The sequence below is a fragment of the Osmerus mordax genome, chromosome 7, assembly GCF_038355195.1.
Source record: "Osmerus mordax isolate fOsmMor3 chromosome 7, fOsmMor3.pri, whole genome shotgun sequence".
In the NCBI taxonomy this organism is placed as follows: domain Eukaryota; kingdom Metazoa; phylum Chordata; class Actinopteri; order Osmeriformes; family Osmeridae; genus Osmerus; species Osmerus mordax.
Window position 1 is genome coordinate 13,284,228 of NC_090056.1, and position 25,908 is coordinate 13,310,135.

Consider the following 25,908-nt stretch of genomic DNA (forward strand, 5'->3'; position numbering starts at 1 on the left):
CCCTTATGGTGCCTTGCAAATGTAAAAACATTTGTGTCAAGACTTGCGATTATAAATCCACACATCTACTTTTAAATTATATTTTATTGCAAAATAATATCAGCTAAGCAAAACATGGTTCCAAAAAGGTTTTGTTCCAAAAAATGTATATATTTTTATCTGTCCCCTCTATCAGTTCAGGCAGATATGAATTCACATCATTGTATAGTGTTGTCAAGAGATGACACGGGATGAAAAGCAAGACCCAGCTCAGTGGAAAGTCAAGCATTAAGATTTTCCTGCTTTTACCATTTTCTAACATTGATGACAAGCATGTGTATATCTGTGAGAAGAAAAACACAGATATACACATTGAACAACCAATCCTTCAGCATCAACTATAAACCTTCTTTCACTCCATTTCAAGGTCAATACATAAGTCTTACAAGCCTAATTTAGGCTTTATTCTCACCCTTCATATGCAAACAGTGTTAACTTTCCCTGCCGACTGACAGAAAAAAAAATCTAATAACTGAAATATGTAAAATGATAAATCATCACACAACTTTACATCACAGGCTTGAACAAAGCATACAATGTACCACATAAAAAAGCATTATATCTTGGAAGTTGTCATTTCTGGCATTAAAGTCACTTTAAAACATCAACCATCCACTTTGAACTGTCTTTCAAAGACTATCAGAGTCTATCAAAGAGTCGCAAAAAAACAACCTAAAAATAAGAAAGAAAGGGTTGTCTGGCACGAGTCAGTCTCTGCTTAAGTATAAATAGATAACAGGAGAGTGGTGTGTCCATTTTTGTACAAAGGTGTTCTCACTTTGGGTCCTCAATAGTTCCCTTGCTGAGGTCTGTCATTTTGGGATACTTGACTTTTTTTTGGTCAAGTTCATTCTGAGCCCACAGGAGCAGCTTCAGGAGCTTGGCCAGTTTGGGTGTAGACTCTCTATTCTCATAGTCCAGTACAGACTGGTTCACCTCACTCCACACCTTTAGGGGAATGGAAAAGACAGTGCTACATAAGCAAGGAAAAGTCATAATAATTGAAACAAGGACAAATGTCTAGTTTTAAAAATATATATGTCCTTCCAATTCACGGCTCAACATGTGTTCACTTGACCTCACCTTCTGCCTTTGCAACATGTTGAGCAGATCTCCAAAGGGTGACTCTTCAGGGTTGTCGAACGCCAGCAGAGCCAGGGTTCTCTCCATCTCAGTCAGACATTCGCGGCTCTCCTCCCCTTGCTCAGCCAGCTGGGACTGGGCAAACTCCAGCGCTGCCTCAGTCTCCCTCAGGCGGATCAGCTCGATCAGGTGCTGCTGCTGCAAAGGGGAAAGGGTTTTCAAGATATTAGTCAGAGGCAGGAAGGCATGGGGAAGTCTGACACATGCAGTAACAAAACTAACATATGAAAGTAGACTTCAAAAGGGGCTGAGGGAGAAATAATCATGTGCAGAAAAGAAACAAACGATTAATAAATCAAAGGAGGCCCTTTTTGTTACCTGTAGATGAAAGTACAGGTAGCGGTTGGTGTCCAACAGCTCTGGGTGCAGGCTATTTATCAGTGCGATGGCTTCCTGGATCTGTCCTTTTAAGATCATCTCTCTGATCTTTATTCTCTCGTCCAGAGAGTCCAGGTCCACGCTGGGCTCAATCCCAGACTCCATACGGAACTTCTCAGCTGCCTCCTTGAAACCCTCTAGTAAGGTCATAATAACTGTTAGACTTTGTACTGGGAGTGTGAATTATTGATTTAAAAGGCATAGAGTTGTTAGGATTAATCAAAAAATATATTGCTGTCCAAAATGCACAATTAAGAATAAGATACTATACATTTTTTCTAAACCTAAACAAAAGAAAGGATTATGTAAAAATGTGGTTCTGCATCATACCTGTCACAAGGTAGTTCATTATGAGCCTGTTCATGTCAGCTCTCTGAATGTGGACATTGTTGAGTTTATCCATCCACTCTTCTCTCGTTATGTCCTCCGGCTTTTCAGCATAACTCATAATGAATGGTCCTGCATTGGGGAAATCGAGATAACATGTATTATAACAATAAATTGAATTCAAAGCTGTAACTTTTTAAAAGTTATTTTTTATTGACAATTTTGACAGATCTGCAGTCGATGTATGGGTGCATTTAACTAAATGTAAGCAAAGGGATGATACATTTTGCCAAGCAGTCTAAATCTTAAATATATTTTCGCAAATAAAACAAGTTATTAGAATATCCACTGGTCAAGGTACAACAAGCCACCGGAAGCTCGCGGTACTGAGGCCCACGTCGAAAAGAACAACATTGAAGCCCGACTCGTTTCAGAACCAAAACAAAGCAGTTTTTCAGTCAATATAATAGCATCAAAACACCAAAATCAGTACAATTGAACGGAGCAATGTTGTGCTGATATTCTAGTGTGTGTCATCTCCGTCTTAAAATATAATAGAGGTTATTTTAGATTCGTTACCTGAAATGCTGCTACTCCTCTGCGGCAGCAATTGAAAATATGTGCACTGCTCGCGATATTACCAAGGGGCGAGAAAGGGATCTCTCCGCGGTTGCCAGGTTCTGAAAACCACCGCCTGATCGAGGTGATAGAACCAGAGCAAAGGAAATTCAGTGAAAGCAGAATATTTTTCATGGAATATTTATTCAAACAATTTAAAATAATTTGTAGAGTTTAAATGTGTTTACACTAGATTATGAGCTTAATTATTCATGTCATGCCATACATACACCTACACACAGATATCCTAAAACGTTTTCCTTTTTATGTAGCTATATACATTTTTTACATGGATATAATGTAAAGGTTTTTTTTACATGATGTGTCAGTTACACCTCACATGCCTCTATTTAGTGCATTAATAAGTTATCAGATAACCCTGAATTCATGCTGTATGGCTAGTTGACCGTTTCCATAGCAACATAATTGTTTACCATCTCTCTCGCAATTCACTTTGGTGCTTTGTAAAATCCAGAAGTTAGAGCTATACATGAGAGCGCAAATCAGTTTTAGCAACAAATAGGGGTACGTTTTGTTGCACTTATCGCAGCTTATATGCATTTCACTTTCAAACAATTTGTTTGTACTTTGTTTGTACTAATATGACCGATTTTCCTAGTCATTCGGCGCGTTTAAGTTAGGATTAAGTTAGCTACTGTAGACTAGATAAAGTATTCTACTGTGCGGTACTATTACTGTCTAGCAAGCAGACCTTGTCTTATGCCTTTACAACTGTAGGTGCGAGATGTCTACCTTCGCGGGTGGGTTCAAACCACCCCCAGGAGAAGGCTTGAAGAACTACCCTGTCCTGCCCCCCATCCCAAACACACCTGTCCAGGACGGTGCTATAGGGCTGACTGGTGCGGAGGAGCGGATGACAGTACAGAGGAAACTCCTGCGCCACAGGAGAAGTAAAAAGCAGCAACAGCAGTTGCATAAGATAGTGTAAGTATATTAATGTTGGGTTCTGCTCTCTGTACATGAACCTATTGTACTAATGTGCTACGGTGTTTGTTATCTTACTGTTTAAGGGTTTCTAGTGCAATACAGGCCTACAAACGTGCAAAGGATGTTACACCTACTAGGGCTCCCTTGTCACCCGAGCCTGAGTTTCCTCCTTCAGTAAGAATGCTTTATTTTCAGGTCCTCTTGAATGATTTTAACTGACAACATTTAATTTTTTATTTATTTTTAATCAATTGCTATAGTCTCAATCTCGCTAGTAATATTTAACATTCCTGTTTCTTTTTATTTTACAGATGAGCAGCAAAGATAGAAAACGAAGAGTAAGAATGGTTCTGGAACACAATATTTGCTCAGATGTCTTTTAAAATATCCCTCTCTTCATGGCTGCATCTTTGTGTTTTTAATTGCAGTTGAACTACATGTTCTTAAAGCAGTGTGTGGAGGGCAGTCCTATTGTGCCGATCCAGCAGCAGTGGCTGGATGCCATGTTGACCCGTGTTCCACCGCAGCTTAGAGAGGGCCCTGGGAGAGATGAGCTGCTGCAGGAACTCTGCAGGGAGGTCAGCGACAACTTCCTCAGCGGAATGGTCAAACACACAGGTTCGCCAACAACCACTGTGTGCTTGTGAGATTGTGTGTGTTTGCGTTTGGATTTGACACTGTCCTAATGTTTGGCCCCTTCAGTAAATTCTGTGCTGGAGAAGCCACAAATAAAGGGGACAGTAACAACAATACAGAGAAGTCCATCAGCAAAGTGAGTTTATTAATGATTCACAACCAGCATCTTCAAATCTATCATCATCATCTTGCTGGTAATGCAACAAACATCTTTTTTATTCTAGTTTATTTATTTTATTCCCATACCTTTTTCAGGGTTCTTGATTTCTCCAGACCCTGGCAAGACAGTTTTGTTAGGAGTCGCAAGGAGATCAAGGACAATTTGCACATTCTTCACCCAGTAATGCGCATCATTTTAGATATGGGATACATAACATTCTCCCACCTTCTCTTAGTGGATCTCTCTGACTGCAGGTAATGGATGCATCATTACATTATTAGTGTGATTAACACAAGATTATGGAGAATCTTTTTATCCTTTCAATGTTCCCTTACCTCATATGTGAAATACATTTTCCTCTTACTTTAATATAAAGGTCCACAGGCCCTGTAGACTGTGAGAGTCTGAAGAATAAAGTGGTTGTTGAGTGTGAGAAAATAGAGGAGAGAATCAGGAACACCTGGTTCCCCAAAGTCATCCACCTGCTGACCAGTAAGGACACTCTACAGGGGGTCAGGCCTGAGAAATTGGACTCCTTTTACAACTGTGTCTTTACTCTCATCTCCAACCAGGTAAGAGTAGTTTGTGATCAATGATTTCAAGATCAGAGTTTGGTGTTATTTCAAGTGTAATCAGTTTTATGATGTCAGCTCATAGCCTAATAATAACAATGACAATAAGTTGACGGTTAGTAATTCATGGTAACTATGTTGTTGTTTTTTACATATCTTTATTTTTTTTGGTCAATTTTTCCACAGCTGAGATCCTTGGTCGAGAGAAGTGTCGAAGAGTTTGTGAGCTTATTTGATCTTTGCAACAACCATCGTTTGCCCTTATTTCGCATGGACCTAACATTTGATGATGAGAAGATGGAATTCTATCCCAGCTTCCAGGATCTCGAAGAGGCTGTTTTACAAATTCTTAAACAAATTACTCTCACCATGCAGGTCAGGATGGGAGAAAATACCATGGAATATTTTGCTAGTATGGTATTGGTTTCACCAATAAATGCTGTTTGGTGTTTCAACTCTAATGTAGCCTCTGATGTCTATATCGATAGAAGGTGCAAACTGTCCAGTCATGGCTAGGTGAGGCTAACCAGTCTTTTGTGGATGCCAAACTGGCAGACCATGTCCTGGTATGGGCACAGACCACTGTGAGGACTGCTGTGAGGAAGAACCTAGAGGAACCTAATGAACACTTTCAGAGCTATGGTGAGGGGCTGACAGGAGACTGTTCTAAAAACCCGTTTTGATAAAAATATTTTCTTGTCACAATAGGCTGTTTTACAGTGTTTCTCATTATTGAAACACTAAATTAACTAGAAGAAGAAACTAAAACTAAAATATATAATATAATCCATGACACATGTCTTCCTCATCTCTCCACAGTTAAAAACTATGACTGGCTGGTCAATGGAACAGCACAGGCCCAAGTGGAGGAGTTCATGAAGGAAAACCATTCTTTTGATGAATACACTAAGGTAACAGAGCTGTGAATAGCTTCATGCAACTAGTGTGTTGATGTTTGAGTTTCAACTATCGGTAGTTGAACTTTCTATTTCTTTTCTTCTTAGCAAGTGGAGCAGTTCCGTGTTCTATCCAAACAGATTGTAAGCCTCCCAGCGATCGCCCACTTTGCCATGGTCCGCCTGGACTGTGAGGAGCTGAAGCAGGGACTGGCTAAGAAGGCCAAGACTTTTGCTGAGATCCTTGTGGAGCAACTAATCACTAGCCACCGCAAGCACAGTCTACAGTGAGCTGCATACAGTTGACACTTTGTATTTCCCTTGTCTAGCTGGTTCTTTGATGTGCTTGGAGTCGCAGATTTTCTTTTTGCCTCATTAAACGTTCCCTTTTTGTGCCTTAAAGGATCTGCCAAGAGTTTGAAACCATCAAAGAGAAAGCCCTCAAGGTTCCAGAGACCACCGAGGACATGACAGAGATGATAGCTTACATCAGTCACATTAAGACAAAGGGAATTGAGGAGCTTAATGCAAAAATAATGGTATGTAGAAATCTAAAATTATTTAGAGATCTTAAACAATTTAAACCCAAATCAGTTATGAGTTTTTGTCTTTCCTTTTCTGTACCTCCGCAGGAGACCCACCATAGACTTAACTACCTGTTGGACGTTCACATATTCGATCAAGAGGATCTGCAGCTAAACTCGACAGTTCTTCTCTGCCCATATAATATCGACCCAGTGTTTGAGCTCAATGATGAGGTAATGCCTAGATGCTTCCTAGCCCTCAAAGTTGACATGAGGGTGCTGGAACAGCTCAAGTGCTAATGCTTTGTTCTCCCTAGGTGATGGACAAGGCCAAGCTAAAGGGAGAGCAAGAGCTGCTTGGTCGAAGGGAGAAGTTAATGCTGGAGCTTGATAAGTTGGGGAGAAGGATGGAGGAGTTCGCAGAGTGCTCCGAGTTGGACATGATGCAGCAGGTGCGCTTTCACTGCTATGCCTCTGCCACACACTATCACACTGTCACCAAGGGGAGTGCCAGCTAACTGCCATGATGTTCAGTTGTATTTTGCCTCATAGTTACTTTTTGATTTTTGAACAGTATGTAACAGATGTGAGAACAGTCCAGAAGCGTCTCCAGGATGCTGAGGAGGCTATAGTCTTCATCAACAAAGAAGAAAACTTGTACAAATGGGACCAAACATTTTATCCTGCAGTGGAGGTTATCAAGGAGAGCATCGAACCTTACCAGAAGCTGTTTGGACTGGTGCTGAAGTGGCAACGCACTGAGAAGAGGTTTGTCAAACTGCAGTATGTGCTGCGGATATTGAATAGTTTTTAGTGTGGGTGAATACTGTCAGTAACCAGAACGTAACTCTTTTTTTTTTCTCTTCAGAACAAGGTGAAATGAAATATTTCTACATACCTAACCCCTAATTTTGTTTGAATCCAGATGGATTGACGGCTCCTTCCTGGACCTGAATGGAGAGAGCATGGAAGTAGAGGTTGATGAGTTCTTCAGGGAGATTTTCAAGATGCTCAAGTTCTTCCAGCAGAAGCAGAAGAAAGCCGAACAGGAGAAGGACAAGATGGCAGGAGTGGCTAAGAAGAAACCCGCGGAAGAGGCCGCAGGGAAACAGGAGAGCCCTACAGCACTCATCTGTTCCAGGGTTATGGAGCAAGTTAAGGACTTCAGGGTACATAACTATTAAATATCCATAAATCAAGTGAACATATCCAGTGTATATACAAAATCATGTTTGCTAATGCTAATCGTGCTGAATGTGCGTATGTCACCAGGAGCACATCCCTATGGTGTCCATCCTGTGTAACCCAGGTGTCAGGTCTCGCCACTGGGAACAGATGTCTACAATTGTGGACTATGACCTCACTCCTGACTCCGGCACTACTCTACGGAAAGTGCTCAAACAGAACCTGGCCCCTTACTTGACGCAGTTTGAGGCCATCAGTGCTTCTGCCAGCAAGGTTAGGAAACCGTTTCAAAAGACTCTGTTTACGGAGCACTTTAAGAGATTGACACTTTATTTTTGATACTGTCTTTTTTCACTTCCTGTCTTTTTTTCTCTCTCGTTTTCATCCCTCTGTCTTTGTTTTTTATCTTCACAGGAGTTTTCCTTGGAGAAAGCCATGCAGACCATGGTGGAGATGTGGGAAGGAATCTCCTTCCACTACCACCCCTACAGAGAGTCTGGAGTCTCCATCCTCACAGCTGTGGATGAGATCCAGACCATGCTGGATGACCAGATTGTCAAGACCCAGACCATGAGGAGCTCACCTTTCATCAAGCCCTTCGAGAACGAGATCAAGGTGGGTTCATGTCTGAGCACAGTGAGGTCATGTGGCTAAATCAAGCTCCTATAGCCTTCCAGTGTAAGTTCAACCCCTCCTTCTCCCACCTCCCCTGCCTCTTAGTCGTGGGAGGAGCGTCTGATTCGTATCCAGGAGACCATAGACGAGTGGCTGAAGGTGCAGGCTCAGTGGCTCTACCTGGAGCCTATCTTCTCCTCTGAGGACATCATGCAGCAGATGCCCGAGGAGGGACGTCTCTTCCAGACTGTTGACAAGCTGTGGAAGGAGGTCATGAGGCACTGCGTCAAGGACCCCAAGGTAGGGAGAGCTTGTATTGGTGACCTCACTGCTGACTGTCCCTCACGATGAGTGAACTAGCTGAACATGATTGGTTGCTGCAGGTCCTGCCTGCCACCTCTCTACCAGGCTTGCTTGAAAGACTGCAAGATTCCAACAACCTTCTGGACAAGATCTTGAAGGGACTCAATGCTTATCTGGAAAAAAAACGTCTCTTCTTCCCTCGGTATTTAAATCGATACTTTGATACTAAGACCTTTTTTTTATTAACTTGGCATGGCTCTAACATTGCAACATACTGTACTGCCCTCTACTCCAGGTTTTTCTTCCTGTCTAATGATGAGATGCTGGAGATCCTGTCTGAGACCAAGGATCCCCTGCGTGTGCAGCCCCACCTGAAGAAGTGCTTTGAAGGCATTGCCAAGCTGGACTTCCTTCCCAACCTAGACATTCAGGTAGACATTTCTGTCATCAAAAGAGTAATATTTTGAATTAGTCTTGAATAATAAAGTCATGGCTTGTTATCTCCCTTCATGAGTTCACATGTCACACACGTACTTGATGTGGACTTTTTCTCTACCCCTGTTATCCACCGTCTCTCCTGCCATGCAGGCCATGTACAGCAGTGAGGCAGAGCGTGTGCAGCTCATCCAGCTGATCTCCACGTCCGAGGCCCGGGGCGCTGTGGAGAAGTGGCTGGTGCAGGTGGAGGATGTGATGCTGCGCAGTGTCAGGGATGTGGTGGCCCGCTCCAGAGTGGTGAGGACCTTGCACATCACTACCAACACTAGGACCTAGTGCCTACTATGCATCCTTAATAATAGTGCCATATTAAGGAACTTTTTCGGAGTGTGTGTCAACATTTAAGTCATTTTCGAAGTTTTTCTGTGCAGGCCTATGGTGAGACACCCCGCAAACAGTGGGTGAAGGATTGGCCTGGCCAGGTGGTGCTCTGCACCTCCCAGATCTTCTGGACCCTGGAGGTTCATGAGGCCATCAGAGGAGGAAAGGAGGTGAGGGAGAGGAGAGGAGAAGCCCACACTGTACAGTCATTATGATCCTGCATAAACAAATTGCTCATACTGTGTGTGTGTGTGTGTGTGTGTGTGTGTGTGTGTGTGTGTGTGTGTGTGTGTGTGTGTGTGTGTGTGTGTGTGTGCTATATACAGGGGCTGAATAATTACTATGAACAGCTGCAGTCTCAGCTTAAAGACATTGTGGAGCTGGTAAGAGGAAAACTACCTAAGCAGACCCGCACCACGCTCGGGGCTTTGGTAACCATTGACGTGCATGCCAGAGATGTGGTCATGGACCTGATAGAGAAAGGTAGTGTTCCTCAGCAATCTTAAACCCACCCCGTACCCCAGGACTGTCCACATAGTCCAATGTTTCCCCAATCACCAAATATTTTGACTGATGATTTACAGTAGGTACTCCCATGTGAATATTTGTATTTGGTGATTGTTAGTTGACTGGATGCTGGTTGTTTGGTGATGCCTCCCTCCTCTGCAGGTGTGTCCCAGGATACAGACTTCCAGTGGTTGGCCCAGCTCAGGTACTATTGGCACAATGAGAATGTGCGTGTTCGCATCATCAACTGTGACGTCAAGTATGCCTATGAGTACCTGGGCAACTCCCCCAGGCTGGTTATCACACCACTGACGGACAGATGCTACCGCACCCTGGTAAGTTCCTAGCAGGGAATACAGACATATACTTAACACTGGTGACACACAAACGTGGGTTGAACGTTGATCTACTTCATGCCCCTCTTTCACTTTTCTTTCCCTCTAACTTGTCTTTCTTTTCCGTCTGTCTTAGATTGGGGCCTTCTACCTGAGCCTGGGGGGAGCCCCTGAAGGTCCGGCCGGAACAGGGAAAACTGAGACCACCAAAGACTTGGCCAAAGCTCTAGCTGTGCAGTGTGTGGTTTTCAACTGCTCCGATGGCCTGGACTACCTGGCTATGGGGAAGGTGAATGGAACTTCACAGTTCTCGGTACTAACGCAGGGTTGGGTTTACTCATGTTTAGTTGATAGGTTTCAATGTGCTGTACTCCTGTTTTAGTTCTTCAAAGGCCTGGCTTCATCTGGAGCGTGGGCGTGCTTTGACGAGTTCAACCGGATTGAGCTGGAGGTGTTGTCCGTGGTGGCCCAGCAGGTCCTGTGCATCCAAAGAGCCATTGAGTTGAAGATGGAGTACTTTGACTTTGAGGGAACAATGCTGAAGCTCAACCCCAACTGCTTCGTGTCCATCACCATGAACCCAGGATATGCTGGTCGATCAGAACTCCCTGACAACCTAAAGGTACTGTAGTCCCTACCTTTAAAACTGGTTTCTATTTCTTCATTGTGGGTTTTGGTTTTATAGTTGGCATTCATACAATTTTTCTGTCAATTGGTCTATCAATGTTACATTGTAATTTTCCCCTGATTTGTTCTTTGTCTCTCGTCGATCACTCCAGGTGTTGTTTAGAACAGTAGCCATGATGGTGCCTAACTACGCGCTGATAGCAGAGATCTCCCTTTACTCCTATGGCTTCCTGAATGCCAAGCCCCTGTCAGTAAAGATAGTGATGACCTACAGGCTGTGCTCAGAGCAGCTCTCCTCCCAGTTCCACTATGACTACGGCATGAGGGCAGTCAAAGCCGTGCTGGTTGCGGCGGGAAACCTCAAGTTAAAGTTCCCTGATGAGAATGAAGATATACTGGTTTGTACAGATCAAGAACACCGTGATTCTGAGGCACTGTAAAAAAGCATAAATCTAACCCTAAATACACTAACTGATTTTGGTATGTTGATGTGAATAATGACTTGCCCTTTACTTCCCTCCAGCTCCTAAGGTCCATCAAGGATGTGAATGAGCCCAAGTTCCTCTCTCATGATATTCCGCTGTTCAATGGCATAACCAGTGATCTCTTTCCTGGCATCTCACTCCCTGTGGCGGACTACAAGGTTAGACAAGGGCTTCTTTTTATGAACCTTCTTTTTATTGCAATACTGTGCCATCATCCTGCCATGTGTTTCTTCAGCTGTTTCTGGAGTGTGCTGAGGAGTGCAGTAAGATTCACAACGTCCAGCCAGTCCAGGTCTTCCTGGAGAAGATAATCCAGACCTATGAAATGATGATTGTCCGCCATGGGTAACTTATCGTTTACATCAATCCCCCATGGGTTCAGAAGTCAGATTCGAATCATATTTCCATTAATGAAACATATTCACAGACGTCAGAGTGTTAAATGTGATATTGTGTTGGACACCCGATGAGTGACTTTCGCCCTGTCTGTCTTGTATCCAGGTTCATGCTGGTGGGAGAGCCCTTTGCTGGGAAGACCAAAGTGCTGCATGTGCTTGCTGACACCCTGTGTCTGATGAATGACAAGGGCTATAATGAGGAGGAGAAAGTGCACTTCCGGACAGTCAACCCCAAGTCTATAACCATGGGACAGCTCTTTGGCCAGTTTGACCCTGTCTCCCACGAGGTGGGGTTCTAAATCACCATCCTTTAGTCATCCCTACAAGAAGAACTGTTGAACCAAGGAACCAACTATACCCTGTATCTCCCTGTTGTGTGTCCTTGTGTGTGTGTGTGTGGTACAGTGGGCTGACGGGATTGTGGCCAACACATTTCGGGAGTTTGCCTCTGCGGAGTCCCCAGAGCGGAAGTGGGTGGTGTTTGACGGCCCTATAGACACACTGTGGATCGAGAGCATGAACACTGTGCTTGACGACAACAAAAAGGCAAGATTGTACACTGTAACTCACACTAACATGAAATATACCAGAAGATAACAACCAGCCCACATACATTTACAATGTTATTCTGTTCCTCCACAGCTGTGCTTGATGAGTGGAGAGATCATCCAGATGTCCAACCAGATGAGTCTCATATTTGAGGCTATGGACCTGTCTCAAGCTTCAGTAAGAAGGCTAACCGCAGAGCACAATAACAGTGTCAACCCCTTATTTACATTGACATTTAGTCATCTAGCAGAAGCTCTTATCCAGAGCGACTTACAGTAAGTACAGGGGCATTCCCCCGAGGCAAGTAGGGTGAAGTGCCTTGCCCAAGGACACAACGTCATTTGGCACTGGCAACCTTCAGATTACTAGCCCGATTCTCTAACCGCTCAGCCACCTGACTCCCTTATGAACAAGGAGAAGGCATGACAGTACATATCATCTACTTTCTAGCCAGCGACAGTTAGCAGGTGTGGGATGATCTACATGGAGCCTTCCCAGCTGGGCTGGCAGCCCCTGGTGACCTCCTGGATGAACACCCTCCCAGAGCCCCTGCAGGCCCACGACCACAGCTCCCTTCTGCTGGAGCTCTTCCACTGGCTGGTGCCCCCCTCCCTCCGAATTCTACGCAAACACTGCAGGGTATGAGGACAGGAGGCCCTAGGACTAGTCCAGACATATATTTGCTGTCTGGCCCATTGAGGAATGTTAAAGTTTTTACCTTGACCCTACTATACCCTGCATAGACTGTGTAGTGAGTTCTGATTGGTTGTGTCTTACAGGAAGTGGTTTCCACCAGTAACAGTAACGTAGTGGTGTCCCTGACTCGTCTATTTGAGATGCTGCTGACAGAACCTGTGAAAGAGGATGCCGGGAACAAAAACATACGGACCTGGATCATGGTAATGCTTTCAAAATATGCTTGTGTACTATAGCCCTGAATTTGTGCTCTTCATCCAGGTGTTGATATCCTAATCCCTTTTCGTCTGTGTGTCGCAGGCGGCATTTGGCTTCTCCCTGGTGTGGTCTGTGGGGGGCAGCTGTGATGCAGACAGCAGGGAGAGGTTTGATGATTTCCTCAGGGAGATCCTTTTGGGAAAGTCACAGCAACACCCCATACCTGCATCTGTCTCAAAATGGGAATGTCCTTTTGAGGAGAAGGGTCTGGTCTATGATTACTCCTATGAGGTATGATAATGTCACAATTCTGTTTCTTGTTGCCTCTTTTGGGGGGTAAGCCAAGTTACAATGAAAAAAATGAGCTCCAATACTCTTTTAGTTCAAAGGAAAAGGCAGATGGATCCACTGGAATGAGTCAATCAAGAACATCAATCTGGGGGATAAGAACACCAAAGTCCAGGACATCATTGTTCCTACCATAGATACGGTCCGCTACACCTACCTCATGGACTGCTGCATCAACTATGGAGTGTAAGCATACATCAGCAGCATAGGGTTCACATGCTGTAGGTTGCTGTACAGTGCGTGCTAGACTGTGCTCTCTATGCAGGCCTCTGCTGTTTGTGGGTCCTACCGGCACTGGGAAGTCTGTCTATGTGAAGGAGAAGCTGATGAACAACTTGGACAAGGACCGCTATCTGCCCTTCTTTATCAACTTCTCAGCTCGTACCAGTGGAAACCAGAGCCAGGTCAGCACTTACCACCTGTCAAAAGAAGCCTGCCTTCACCATTCCGTTTCTGTATGGAAGGTTTCAAACATATGAAGGCCAAAGACAATACTAACTTAGTCTCTGAAATGATTCGTCTGTGTGTAGAACATCATCATGTCCAGGCTGGATAAGAGGAGGAAGGGGGTGTATGGTCCGCCCATGGGAAAGAAGTGTGTCATCTTTGTGGATGACATGAACATGCCGGCGCTGGAGCAGTTTGGGGCTCAGCCTCCTGTGGAGCTCCTTCGTCAGTACTTTGACCATGGCAACTGGTGAGGACTGGGGGCCGCAGAGATACCACAGCTAGATATGTTGTCAGTGAACTATCCATTGAAATGATAACAGAGATTGTTCCCGCCAGAATGTCCGAGTGTTCCTTGGTTGTTTCTTGACAGGTATGACTTGAAGGACACCACCAAGATCACTCTGGTGGACCTGCAGCTCATCTCTGCCATGGGGCCCCCTGGTGGTGGAAGGAATGCTGTCACCCCTCGCTTCCTGCGGCACTTCAACATCTGCAGCATTAATGCCTTCAGTGACGATACCATGGTGTGCATCTTCTCCAACGTGGTGGCATTCTACCTGAGGAACAATGAGTTCCCTCCAGACTACTTCACTGTGGGTAACCAGATAGTTGCTGCCACCATGGAGGTGAGTCCTGAAGAGATGCAGGAAATATATATTTTAAAATGATTCCATTGACTACAAAAAAAACAGCTTGTTTTTTAATGAGGTTGACTGAGGTTAGATATGAAGTTAGTCAACACATTCAATGATCATTCTCCTTCCCTGCAGGTGTACAAGAAGGCCATGCAGAACCTGCTGCCCACACCAGCCAAGTCCCACTACACCTTCAACCTGCGAGACTTCTCCCGTGTGGTGCAGGGCTGCCTACTGCTCAAGAAGGAGTCTCTGGAGAACAAGCGCACCATGATACGCCTCTTCGTTCATGAGGTGTTCCGTGTCTACTATGACCGTCTGGTGGATGACAAGGACCGCGCTTGGCTCTATAAGCTCATGAACGACATTGTCAGAGACCACTTCAAAGAGAACTTCGAGCTGGTTTTCGAACACCTGAAGCAGGACAAAAAGACTGTGCGTAAACATAAAGTGTATGAGGTTTCGTGAGGATAGGTGAAGAAGTAAAGAATAATATCCGCAATGCTTTGAAACTTCTAGAATGCTTTGCTCTTTGTTTACATTGTGTATTTCTCTTTTCAAGCTGTGCGAAGAAAACATGTGCAACCTCCTGTTCGGGGACTACATGAACCCTGACCTAGAGGACGACGAACGTCTTTATGCAGAGGTGCCCTCCATGGAGATGTTTGGTCAGGTGGTGGAGCTCTGTCTGGACGAGTACAACCAGACGCACAAGAACCGCATGAACCTCGTCATCTTCCGGTAACGCTTCTCCCCGATGACAAGCTGCGGTCCGTCACACAAAGTGCATTATATCAATACAGGAAAACAATGGAAACATCTGTATGTAATCAGTCAGACGTAAAAACGAAGTACATATTGATACTGTATGTTTGTGTGCAGCTATGTCCTGGAGCACCTGTCGCGCATCAGCCGTGTGTTGAAGCAGCCGGGGGGCAACGCCCTGCTGGTGGGGGTGGGGGGCAGCGGGCGTCAGTCCATCACCCGTCTGGCCACCTCCATGGCCAAGATGACCCTGTTCCAGCCCGAGATCTCCAAGAGCTATGGCATGAATGAATGGAGGGACGACCTCAAGGTCAAAGGAGGAGAATATTCCACTACTATTCTACATACGGACATTTTTGAAAATGCACTTACTGTATACATGTAGTGTATGTCTGCTTCAGGCCTGCTTTATCACAGAGCTACGTGTGTTTTTGGCAGGTGTTTTGTTGATTCATTCTCCCTCCTGTCTTCTTCCATAGTTGCTCTTTAAGAATGCAGGGGTGAAAGGCCAGAAGACAGTGTTTCTGCTCACCGATGCTCAGATTAAAGAGGAAGCCTTCCTGGAGGATGTGGACAGTGTCCTGAACACAGGAGAAGTGCCCAACCTCTTTGCTGTGGATGAGAAACAGGAAATCATAGAGGTAAGGTTACCTACTGTAGGAATTCTCAGTCCATATCAGAAGGTATTTGGTCAAGAGAAAACTAGGAGCGGAATGTCTTTCAAAATCAAGGCAGCTTGATGGTTTATTCAGCAAAGTAGCAGTGGTTACAAGAATACAGAAGAATGCTAGAGACGTATCTAAAATCCCACACATATTTATGTCAACATGAACACATTTCCCATCCCTCCTTCCTCCACAATCTCCCAATACTGTCAACACAATTTACACACAGTCAGCTCCCCTTTTCCCTGTATTGCTCTGTGTGCAAGTTTCCTATCTCTAATGTCAGCCCGACCTGTTCCCCGTGTCCTTCTGTCCACATGTCAACAGACTCGGATGAAAACAAAGGTGATCGTGCCTTTTTCGTTGTGGCCCCTACTCTGTGGAATAAACTGCCAATTTTTATCCCCCACCACCGAGACATTTAAGTCTTGTCTTAAAACATATTTATATTCTTTGGCTTTCGAGTCAGTTTAGGGTCACTCGTGCTTATTTTAATTGTGTTGTTTGTCTGCTGTTCCTACTTATTGTTGTTTTGCCTTATCTGATGACCTTGTACAGCACTTTGGTCGGCATTGGCTGTTTTTAAATGTGCTCTATAAATAAACTGACTTGACTTGACTTCTCTCCCTAGGTAGAGCGTAAGTTTGCACGCTGAGTTCTCAGAGGAGCAAACTATGACCCTGGCCTCTCCTTTGAGGTTGTCTCTGTCTAAAGCTTGACAGTTCCTTTTCTTCCTTTCTTTTATTATTTATTACAAAGGAATGTGTTGTTCCCAAACTCGTGGCTCCACTCTTGTTCACTCATGGTCTGACTGTCTCTCCGTCACAGTCAGTGGCCTGCTTCGTTACTTATGGGCATTCTTACATGTTGGCCAATAGGTCATGAGGTCAATCCATTTTAGCCACGACACCTACCTACCGAACCACACCCCATCCTCCCCGTTTACCTTGCTCTTTATGTTTGAGGAAAAATGACATCAACCCCTGTCCCGTCCCCATCCCCTGTCTGTCCTCCCCTCCCTGTCCTCCCCTGTCCTCCCTGTCCTCCACTCCCTGTCCTCCCCTCCCTGTCCTGTCCTCCCCTCCCTGTCCTCCCCTGTCCTCCCTGTCCTGTCCTCCCCTCCCTGTCCTGTCCTCCCCTCCCTGTCCTCCCCTCCCTGTCCTGTCTTCCCCTCCCTGTCCTCCCCTCCCTGTCCTGTCTTCCCCTCCCTCCCTGTCCTCCCCTCCCTGTCCTCCCCCCTCCAGGCGGTGCGGCCCATCGCTCAGGCTGGTAATAAGAGTGTGGAGTTCAGCCCTCTGGCTCTGTTTGCCTTCTTTGTGACGCGCTGCAGGGCAAACCTACACATCGTAGTGGCTTTCAGCCCCATAGGAGATGCTTTCCGTAACCGGTTACGTCAGTTTCCTTCACTTATCAACTGCTGCACCATCGACTGGTTCCAGGTACACATGCAGGAACAATATACACTGCTTTCCGAAAAGCAAACCTACAATGAGGAAGCAATTATGCGTCATCAAATGTGTCATCAATTGTAGCAGCACATTCACCATGTAACACTTCTGTTTAGATGAAAAGATGAATAGAGATTAAGCAGATTGATTTACAGTATAAAAGAAGAAGAATCATGATGTTTAATGGTAATTGGATGTTCTTGTACGTCGCTCAATATCCATCTCTTAATCCCTCGGCTATGAATTGTCCAGCCTTGGCCAGAGGAGGCGCTGGAGCGCGTGGCCAACAAGTTCCTGGAGAGCCTGGAGATGAGTGAACGTGAGAGGCAGGAGGTTATGCCCATCTGCAAGACGTTTCACACCTCCGCCATCGAGCTTTCACACAAGTACACAAACTACACAACAGATTCTACTCTTTATGGTTCAGTCCTGTGACAGAAACAGACATGCTGGTGATATCGTGACACAAAATTATGTTTCTAACGCTAGGTTCCTGTCTGAGCTGGGTCGGCATAACTATGTCACCCCCACCTCCTACCTGGAATTGATTGCTGCCTTTCTTCAACTCCTCACCAAGAAACGAGACACGGTCATGATGGCCAAGAGGAGGTACACCAACGGTCTTGACAAGCTGGCCTTCGCTGAGTCTCAGGTACAGGACACACCTCTCACTCATTAACATGTGTACAACACCGTTATGTTGTTTTAATAGCTTACAGTACAGTAAACTTGTCAGTATTTAGTCATTCCATAGGCTCTGTGGATTTGTGTGTCTGTAGGTGGGTGCAATGAAGAAAGAGCTCGTGGATCTGCAGCCCAAGCTGGAGCAGGCCAAGATTGACAACACCAAGATGATGAAGGTGAAACACACACTCATGAAACACACACACAATGACATATTGTTTCTTTTGTTGCCGTCTCAAAGTGCATGTGCAACCTTCAACGCTGCTCCTGATAAGGGCATGGCCTAAATGCAGCTTGGCGTGGGTTGTGTTTCAGGTGATAGAGGTGGAGTCGGTACAGGTGGAGGCCAAGAGTAAGGTGGTGCGTGTGGACGAGGAGGCTGCCACTCTGAAGGCTAACGAGTCCCAGGCGCTGAAGGACGAGTGTGAGAGTGACCTGGCAGAGGCCATACCCGCCCTGGAGATGGCCCTCTCTGCCCTGAATACCCTGAAGGTACACATGGCTGCCTCATTTGACTACCAGAGCAGTACCGCAGTGTACTAACACACATACATGCAAGTGTGAAGTGTAAATTAAAGGGCCCCACTCCTTCCAGCCCTCTGACGTCACCATTGTGAAGTCAATGAAGAACCCTCCATCTGGTGTGAAGCTGGTCATGGCTGCTGTGTGTGTGATGAAAGATTTAAAACCAGACAAGATTGCTGATCCTGCAGGGACTGGTCAGAAGGTGAGGCCCTGTCCATTCAATGATAACAGCATGCAAACTGTCTATGTTTAACAATTTTTTAATTTTATTTAAAAATTGTAATTTTTGTAAAAATTGTACAAAATAATAATTAACATTTTTACAATTTTTAATTATTATTACAAACATGCAGATTCTTGACTACTGGGGTCCAAGCAAGAAACTTCTTGGAGACATGAATTTCCTCAGAGACCTGAAAGAATATGACAAAGACAACATTCCTGTAAGTTCATTTAACCTCTCATCCAAGCTGTACCACCCATAATGTATGAACATATACATTTGAATGACCTCTCATCTTTTTCCACTCTCAGGTGCCAGTGATGCTTAAGATCCGAAGTGAGTACATGACCAACCCGGACTTTGACCCCACCAAGGTGGCCAAGGCCTCCTCTGCAGCCGAAGGCTTGTGCAAGTGGATCACTGCCATGGAGGTGTACGACAGAATAGCCAAGGTGGAGTGACCGGAACCTTCTATCTCTTCAGGCAGCCCTCCTGTCTCTGCAAGCCTCTCTTTTCCTATTCCACTCTTCACTCACTCACTGTAACTCTCTACTGTCGATCTGCCCTCCTTCCTGCCTCTCTCCTCTGACCTCTCGTTCGCTCCCCTCCTGTGTGATGCAGGTAGTTGCCCCTAAGAAGGCCAACCTGGCGGAGGCCCAACAGTCCCTGGCCACCACCATGGCCCTGCTCAATGAGAAGAGAGCTGAGCTGAAGGAGGTGGAGGACCGCTTGGCCTCCCTGCAGAAGACCTTTGAGGATAAGACGGAGGAAAAGGCCCAGCTGGAGTTCCAGGTGGATCTCTGCGCCCGCAAGCTGGAGCGGGCTGAGAAACTGATCGGTGGTCTGGGAGGAGAAAAGACCAGGTGGGCTTTTTGATGGTGGAGGCGATGATGATGAGAATGAAAGTGATTTGTCTGAAGGACTGACTCTCCTCCACATTGCGGTCCGTCTACAGGTGGTCTAAGGCAGCTGATGACTTACAGAACACCTATGACAACTTGACCGGAGACGTGCTCATCTCAGCTGGGGTCATTGCCTACCTGGGAGCCTTCACTGCAGGTTTCAGACAAAACTGTGCAAAGAAATGGACACAACTCTGCAAGGTATCATTTCTACCTCTCTCTCAGTAATGGTTTCTGATCGTCTGTGCGGTAGTGTGCATCACTGGCACTTGTGCATCACTGGCACTTATTCTCCACACTTATCTCAAACATCTCTCTCTCCTACGCCACTAGACGAAGAATATTCCATCATCTGATGACTTCTCTTTGAGTAAGACCCTTGGAGACCCCATCAAAATCAGGGCTTGGAATATTGCTGGTTTGCCCACCGACAGCTTCTCCATCGACAATGGAGTGATTGTCAGCAACTCACGCCGATGGTGATTCCCTCTCTTTTCACAGTTGACATAATGACATTACTCAAAACACCCAGCCCTCACTCTCTCTCTCTGCACTGTCTCTGTCTCTCTTTATCACTCTTTCTTTCTCTATTTTTTTCTCTGTCTCTCTTTTTCTCTGTATCTCTCTCTCTTTCAACAGGCCCCTCATGATTGACCCCCAGGGTCAGGCCAACAAATGGGTGAAGAACTCAGAGAAGGACAACAACCTGAGTGTGATCAAGCTGACGGACGGGGACTACATGAGAACCCTGGAGAACTGCATCCAGTTTGGATCTCCTCTGCTGCTGGAAAACGTTGCAGAGGAGCTGGACCCTTCTCTGGAACCCCTGCTGCTCAAACAGATCTTCAAACAAGGTTAGGGTTAACAATTCACTCATGCGGTAAACGTTTCACTCCAACGTTTATTAGATAAACAAGATGCAGACTAATATATTACATGTATTTAGTACGATTATAATTGTATTGCCAATTGAATTATAACGGATTTTTGTCTGACACAAGGGGGTATGGAATGTATTCGACTGGGGGAGAGTGTGATTGAGTATTCCCGAGACTTCCGATTCTACATCACCACTAAGCTGAGGAACCCCCACTACCTGCCGGAGCTGGCCACCAAAGTCTCCCTCCTCAACTTCATGATCACCCCGGAGGGGTTGGAGGACCAGCTACTTGGCATCGTGGTCGCTAAGGAGAGGTGGGCACACACAGACACAAACCTTTCTCTGTTTCTCCCTCCCTCTACTCTCAAGTGACTAGCGAGCATTGGTACTACCTCCGATTGTCATTTCCCTTTTCCCAGGCCCGAACTGGAAGAGGAGAGGAACGCCCTCATTCTGCAGTCTGCAGCCAACAAGAAACAGCTGAAAGAGATAGAGGATAAGATCTTAGAGACGCTGTCATCGTCGGAGGGAAACATCCTGGAGGACGAAAGTGCCATTCAGGTCTTGGACTCAGCCAAGATCATGTCCAACGAGATCTCCAAGAAACAGCAGGTGAGTTTGAGGTCTCCGCAGAGAGAGGAGGGAGACAGGGTGGATCTTTGGTGACTCTTCTGCCAATCTAACCTCCTCTGACATTCCACCCCCCAGATAGCAGAGAAGACCGAGATCAAGATAGCAGAGTCAAGGGAGGGCTACAGAGCCATAGCCAAGCACTCATCCATTCTGTTCTTTAGTATTGCTGACTTGGCCAACATTGACCCCATGTACCAGTATTCTCTTGGCTGGTTTGTTAACCTTTACATGAACTCCATCCAGGACAGGTGAGACATGAACATTACAAGGGACATAGGCCCAGCTATTCTGGAGGTTTTTTTACATTCAGGATGCTCTGTGGTGGAATAATTGCATGTTGCTTGTGTTGCAGTAACAAGTCTAAGATCCTGGAGAAGAGGCTGCGATACCTGATTGACCACTTCACTTACAACCTGTACTGTAACGTGTGTCGCTCCCTGTTTGAGAAGGACAAACTCCTCTTCTCCTTCATTCTCTGCTCCAACCTTCTTCTGTAAGTCTCTATTTCCCATCGCAGAGGAGCCTTCGGTTCCCCCGAACCGATCTGTCCATTGGCTCTGTTTTAAAGCGGATCTATATACACGCGTAGACTGCATACATTCTATTGAGCCTCCACTGTTGTTAAATGGCTTGTCTATGATCTCCTGCAGAGCGAAGAAGGAGATAGAGTACTCTGACTTGATGTTCTTCCTGACTGGAGGAGTGGGCCTGCAGAACAACACACCCAACCCTGACCCGTCCTGGCTGCAGGACAAGAGCTGGGATGAGATCTGCAGGGCCAGCGACCTGCCCAAACTCCAGGGACTCAAGTAGGAGACCCAGCTACCGCCAGCCTGTAGTGTCGCTTAGTACTAGAACTCTGTGTATGACAAACACCCATCTGCTTGATGGCTACTATTCGCCAATTCGTAAATCTTGGTCATTATGGCCTCATACATTGTCATTGAGCTCTGTTTTTTCATTCCTCTATGTTAACCTCTAACCCTCATTTTGCAAGGGAGAGTTTCACGAAGAACCCAGAGATGTTCCTGACCATCTATGACAGTAAGGAGCCCTACAACACCCACCTGCCCGAACCCTGGTGTGAAACCCTTAATGACCTGCAGAAGATGATCATATACCGTGGCCTCAGGCCCGACAAGGTTAGAAAAAAGAGCCTTTTTGTCAAGGCACCTCTTCCATGATATACACCTGAAATGAATGTTCATGTAGTACTTTACTATGTCATTTGTCAGATTGTACCAGCCATCAACAACTATGTGACTGAAAAGCTGGGGAGGAAGTTTGTGGAGCCCCCTCCCTTTGACCTGAGTAAGAGCTACCTGGACTCCAACTCTACAATCCCACTGGTGTTCATACTGTCTCCAGGGGCTGACCCCATGGCCAGTGAGTGCTATCCCGCTAAACCAACACACTGTAATCTTTTAGTATTGCCAGACTGCACACATGTGTGTGTGTCTGCCATATATGGTTCATGAATGCTTTAGTCAAACAGATTCGTCCTCATTTCTCATCCAGGCTTACTGAAGTTTGCCAATGACAAAAACATGGGCGGCTCAAAGTTCCAGGCCATCTCTCTGGGTCAGGGCCAGGGTCCCATCGCTGCTAAAATGATCCGTACGGCCATGAAGGAGGGCACGTGGGTGTGCCTTCAGAACTGTCACCTGGCTGTCTCCTGGATGTCCACCCTGGAGAAGATCTGTGAGGACTTCAGCCCCGAAACCTGTCACCCAGAGTTCCGCCTGTGGCTCACCAGCTATCCCTCCCCCAAGGTAGGCCTCAGCACCTGGTAGGCCCCAGCCTGGTGAGATGATGAGTCTGCAGTATAATCACACAGCATCTTCTATAAGCAGCTCAGATATCGCAGTGATAACAGCTATGTGATTGTACATACAACACCATTAATGTGGCCTCTGCCTCCCTCCCCCTATGGTCAGTTCCCAGTGACCATTCTGCAGAACGGTGTGAAGATGACCAACGAGCCTCCCACCGGCTTGAGACTGAACCTGCTGCAGTCCTACCTGACAGACCCAGTCTCTGACCCTGCCTTCTTCAGCAACTGTTCTGAAAAAGAGCTAGTGAGTGTGGAGGTCAAACACACACACACACACAGAGTCACATACACACATACTATGTTTAATTCTGGTGTTTTGCTCAGGTGTGGGAGAAGCTCTTGTATGGAGTGTGCTTCTTTCATGCTCTGGTTCAAGAGAGGAAGAAGTTTGGGCCCCTTGGCTGGAACATTCCGTATGGCTTCAATGAGTCAGATCTGCGCATCAGCATCAAACAGCTGCAGGTAATCGCACACACTCATCAACCATCCACACATCCATGTGCTTGTCTATCGCAAGTTGCTCTCTCACCATCTCTCTCCCTCTTGGACTCCCACAGCTGTTTGTGAACGAGTATGATAGTGTGCCGTTTGAGGCCATCACTTACCTGACTGGGGAATGTAACTACGGGGGCCGGGTGACTGATGACTGGGACAGAAGACTGCTCATGACCACCCTGGCTGACTTCTACAACAAAGACATCATAGAAAATCCTCGCTACATCTTCTCGCCCAGCGGCAAATATTATGCCCCTCCCAAGTCTATCTATGAGGACTATATAGAGTTCATCAAGGTAGGGACTTAAGAGGGGTTTTCAGTGATGCTGTTTTAGTCCAATACATAATTTTGTCTATAGTCTGTTCTATTTCTAGTCTATTCTGTACAATGAAGTATTAGATTCTATGACAGACTGGTTGTACGATGTCTTCTAGAACCTTCCTCTCACCCAGCACCCAGAGGTGTTTGGGATGCATGAGAACGTGGACATCTCAAAGGACCTGCAGCAGACCAAGTTGCTGTTTGACTCCCTGCTGCTCACACAGGGAGGGGGCTCCAAGGGAGGGGCCAGCTCAGGAAGTGACAACACACTGTTCGAGATTGCTAACGACGTCCTCACTAAGGTGACAAGTTCTTGTCAAATATTGGTGTTTTGTCCATGTTTTACATTTTTGTCATTTTTAAACTTACCTAGCTCCTTTTTTCCCTGTAGCTTCCAGCTAACTTTGACATTGAGGCAGCCTTGATGAAGTTCCCAGTTATGTATGAGGAGAGCATGAACACTGTGTTGGTGCAGGAGATGGAACGCTACAACACGTAAGATACAGCATAGAACTGAAAGTGAAATAGATCAATTTATGGATAAACAAACCTCTAGGTTCAAATGGGTGAGTCTATCTTTAAGCTTCAAATTATAGCTGCACTTTCTAGGCTAACAGGTTTACAACTGCCATGAAGGAATAGTTACATTCAACTTCTGCAATCATGAACAAATACAGGATGTGCAAAGAAAAGTTTCTAAAGGTTTGAAAAAAGTTAGATTATGAAACAAAAAGTCTTCAGAAAGCCCACTAGTGTGGTTTTCCCCTCTTGCCCAGGTTATGTGTCACCATTCGTGTAAGCCTGCAGAACCTGCAGAAGGCCATCAAGGGTCTGGTGGTGATGGATGCTGAGCTGGAGGCCCTGTCTGGCAGTCTGATAGTGGGCAAGTTGCCAGAGAAGTGGGCCAAGCGCTCCTACCCCAGCCTCAAGCCCCTGGGTAGCTACATAACAGACTTTCTTACCAGGCTCAAATTCCTGCAGGTCAGTATGTTTATATCACATCCACTAATGACATAACATTAGCAGAGGATATTTTTTATTTCACCCTCAATGTTGTTTTTCAGAGGGAGGTCAAATACATGCTTGAATCAAATATAAAACAAATATGATATAATAAAAACAATCACATTTGTTTTTCTATGGATTCCAGTGGAAGATAGTGACAACTGGTGCATCAGGTAGTGGTTCATCTCACTTTAATACCAGTCTTTTGTGATGTGTGTGCCTGTAGGACTGGTACAAGACCAACAAGCCAAGCGTGTTCTGGCTGTCCGGCTTCTTCTTCATCCAGGCCTTCCTCACGGGGGCCATGCAGAACTACGCCAGGAAGTACTCCATTCCCATCGACCTGCTGGTCTTTAGCTACGAGGTCTGCTCACACACTCCACATGTATGATCCTTCAACAGCCACCTGTGTTACCCATAGCTGACCTCTCCTGCCTCTGCACTGTTACTCTCTCCCCTCTGGAAGGTTCTTCCCATCGAAACCTCTGACACAAGCCCTGAGGATGGTGTATACATCCACGGTCTGTTCCTGGATGGGGCTCGCTGGGACAGACAAAAGTAGGTTAATGCTCCATTTTATATTACGTTTTTTGGAATTAAGTTGTAGTGCAGTGGAGCAACAGAGTTTTAGTCCCTGAGTCTGTTTTTGTGCTCTTCCCTGTCAACAGTGGAGTCCTCACTGAACAACACCCCAAAGTCCTGTTTGACTCTGTCCCCATCATCTGGATCAAACCCAGTAAGAACACGTGGAAACTAAACACTACCTGATGCACCCGTTGTCATTGTGTTATTTAGGAGTTTGTTCGGGTGTCATCATTCTCTATTTTCTTCCTCTCCCCACAGCTCAGAAGGATGGGACAGAGCAGTCCCAGAGCCTGTATGTGTGCCCACTGTATAAGACCAGTGAGAGGAAGGGCACCCTCTCCACCACAGGGCACTCCACCAACTTCGTCATCAGCATGATGCTGCCCACCAACAAGCGCCTGCAGCACTGGATCAAGAGAGGAGTGGCCATGCTGTGTCAGCTGGATGACTGAAACTGGAAGTCACACTATTTCATACAAGCACTTTATGCCGTCCCACTTGGGATTCATGTCTTTTGGTGGATTCTTTATTCACAAATGAACCCTATTAAA

General features: G+C 45.8%; 2 protein-coding genes across 2 annotated transcripts; one reads left to right on the forward strand and one right to left on the reverse strand.

Annotated features, from left to right (window-relative positions):
• Positions 1 to 66: 66 nt before the first annotated feature.
• Positions 67 to 2,515, reverse strand: LOC136946090 (glucose-induced degradation protein 8-B homolog). Its single transcript, XM_067240294.1, has 5 exons — positions 2,467 to 2,515; positions 1,891 to 2,019; positions 1,501 to 1,697; positions 1,123 to 1,320; positions 67 to 987 (listed from the first exon to the last, which is right to left on the reverse strand). The coding sequence occupies exons 2-5, from the start codon at positions 2,006 to 2,008 to the stop codon at positions 814 to 816; spliced, it is 687 nt and encodes a 228-aa protein (XP_067096395.1). The 5' UTR covers positions 2,009 to 2,019; positions 2,467 to 2,515; the 3' UTR covers positions 67 to 813.
• Positions 2,516 to 3,250: 735 nt separating this feature from the next.
• Positions 3,251 to 25,809, forward strand: dnah12 (dynein, axonemal, heavy chain 12). Its single transcript, XM_067239062.1, has 74 exons — positions 3,251 to 3,450; positions 3,537 to 3,627; positions 3,765 to 3,791; positions 3,882 to 4,071; positions 4,156 to 4,225; positions 4,345 to 4,503; positions 4,626 to 4,821; positions 5,008 to 5,196; positions 5,310 to 5,463; positions 5,641 to 5,732; positions 5,826 to 6,004; positions 6,121 to 6,256; positions 6,350 to 6,475; positions 6,559 to 6,693; positions 6,816 to 7,009; positions 7,167 to 7,410; positions 7,514 to 7,699; positions 7,841 to 8,041; positions 8,147 to 8,341; positions 8,425 to 8,546; positions 8,640 to 8,775; positions 8,933 to 9,079; positions 9,214 to 9,333; positions 9,490 to 9,646; positions 9,833 to 10,005; positions 10,142 to 10,294; positions 10,388 to 10,627; positions 10,785 to 11,030; positions 11,156 to 11,275; positions 11,353 to 11,462; positions 11,619 to 11,802; positions 11,921 to 12,061; positions 12,158 to 12,241; positions 12,515 to 12,703; positions 12,844 to 12,963; positions 13,061 to 13,249; positions 13,341 to 13,492; positions 13,572 to 13,710; positions 13,837 to 14,003; positions 14,127 to 14,382; positions 14,527 to 14,826; positions 14,954 to 15,132; positions 15,274 to 15,466; positions 15,636 to 15,797; positions 17,066 to 17,260; positions 17,522 to 17,655; positions 17,759 to 17,921; positions 18,049 to 18,129; positions 18,269 to 18,445; positions 18,549 to 18,680; positions 18,832 to 18,921; positions 19,013 to 19,153; positions 19,323 to 19,564; positions 19,657 to 19,804; positions 19,937 to 20,082; positions 20,243 to 20,457; positions 20,605 to 20,797; positions 20,903 to 21,095; positions 21,192 to 21,364; positions 21,469 to 21,609; positions 21,767 to 21,925; positions 22,114 to 22,258; positions 22,352 to 22,502; positions 22,635 to 22,888; positions 23,054 to 23,194; positions 23,275 to 23,412; positions 23,508 to 23,741; positions 23,881 to 24,069; positions 24,159 to 24,262; positions 24,544 to 24,748; positions 24,999 to 25,136; positions 25,239 to 25,330; positions 25,441 to 25,508; positions 25,616 to 25,809. Exons 1-74 carry the CDS (start codon positions 3,251 to 3,253, stop codon positions 25,807 to 25,809), a joined length of 11,919 nt encoding a protein of 3,972 aa, XP_067095163.1.
• The last annotated feature ends 99 nt before the right edge of the window (positions 25,810 to 25,908 follow it).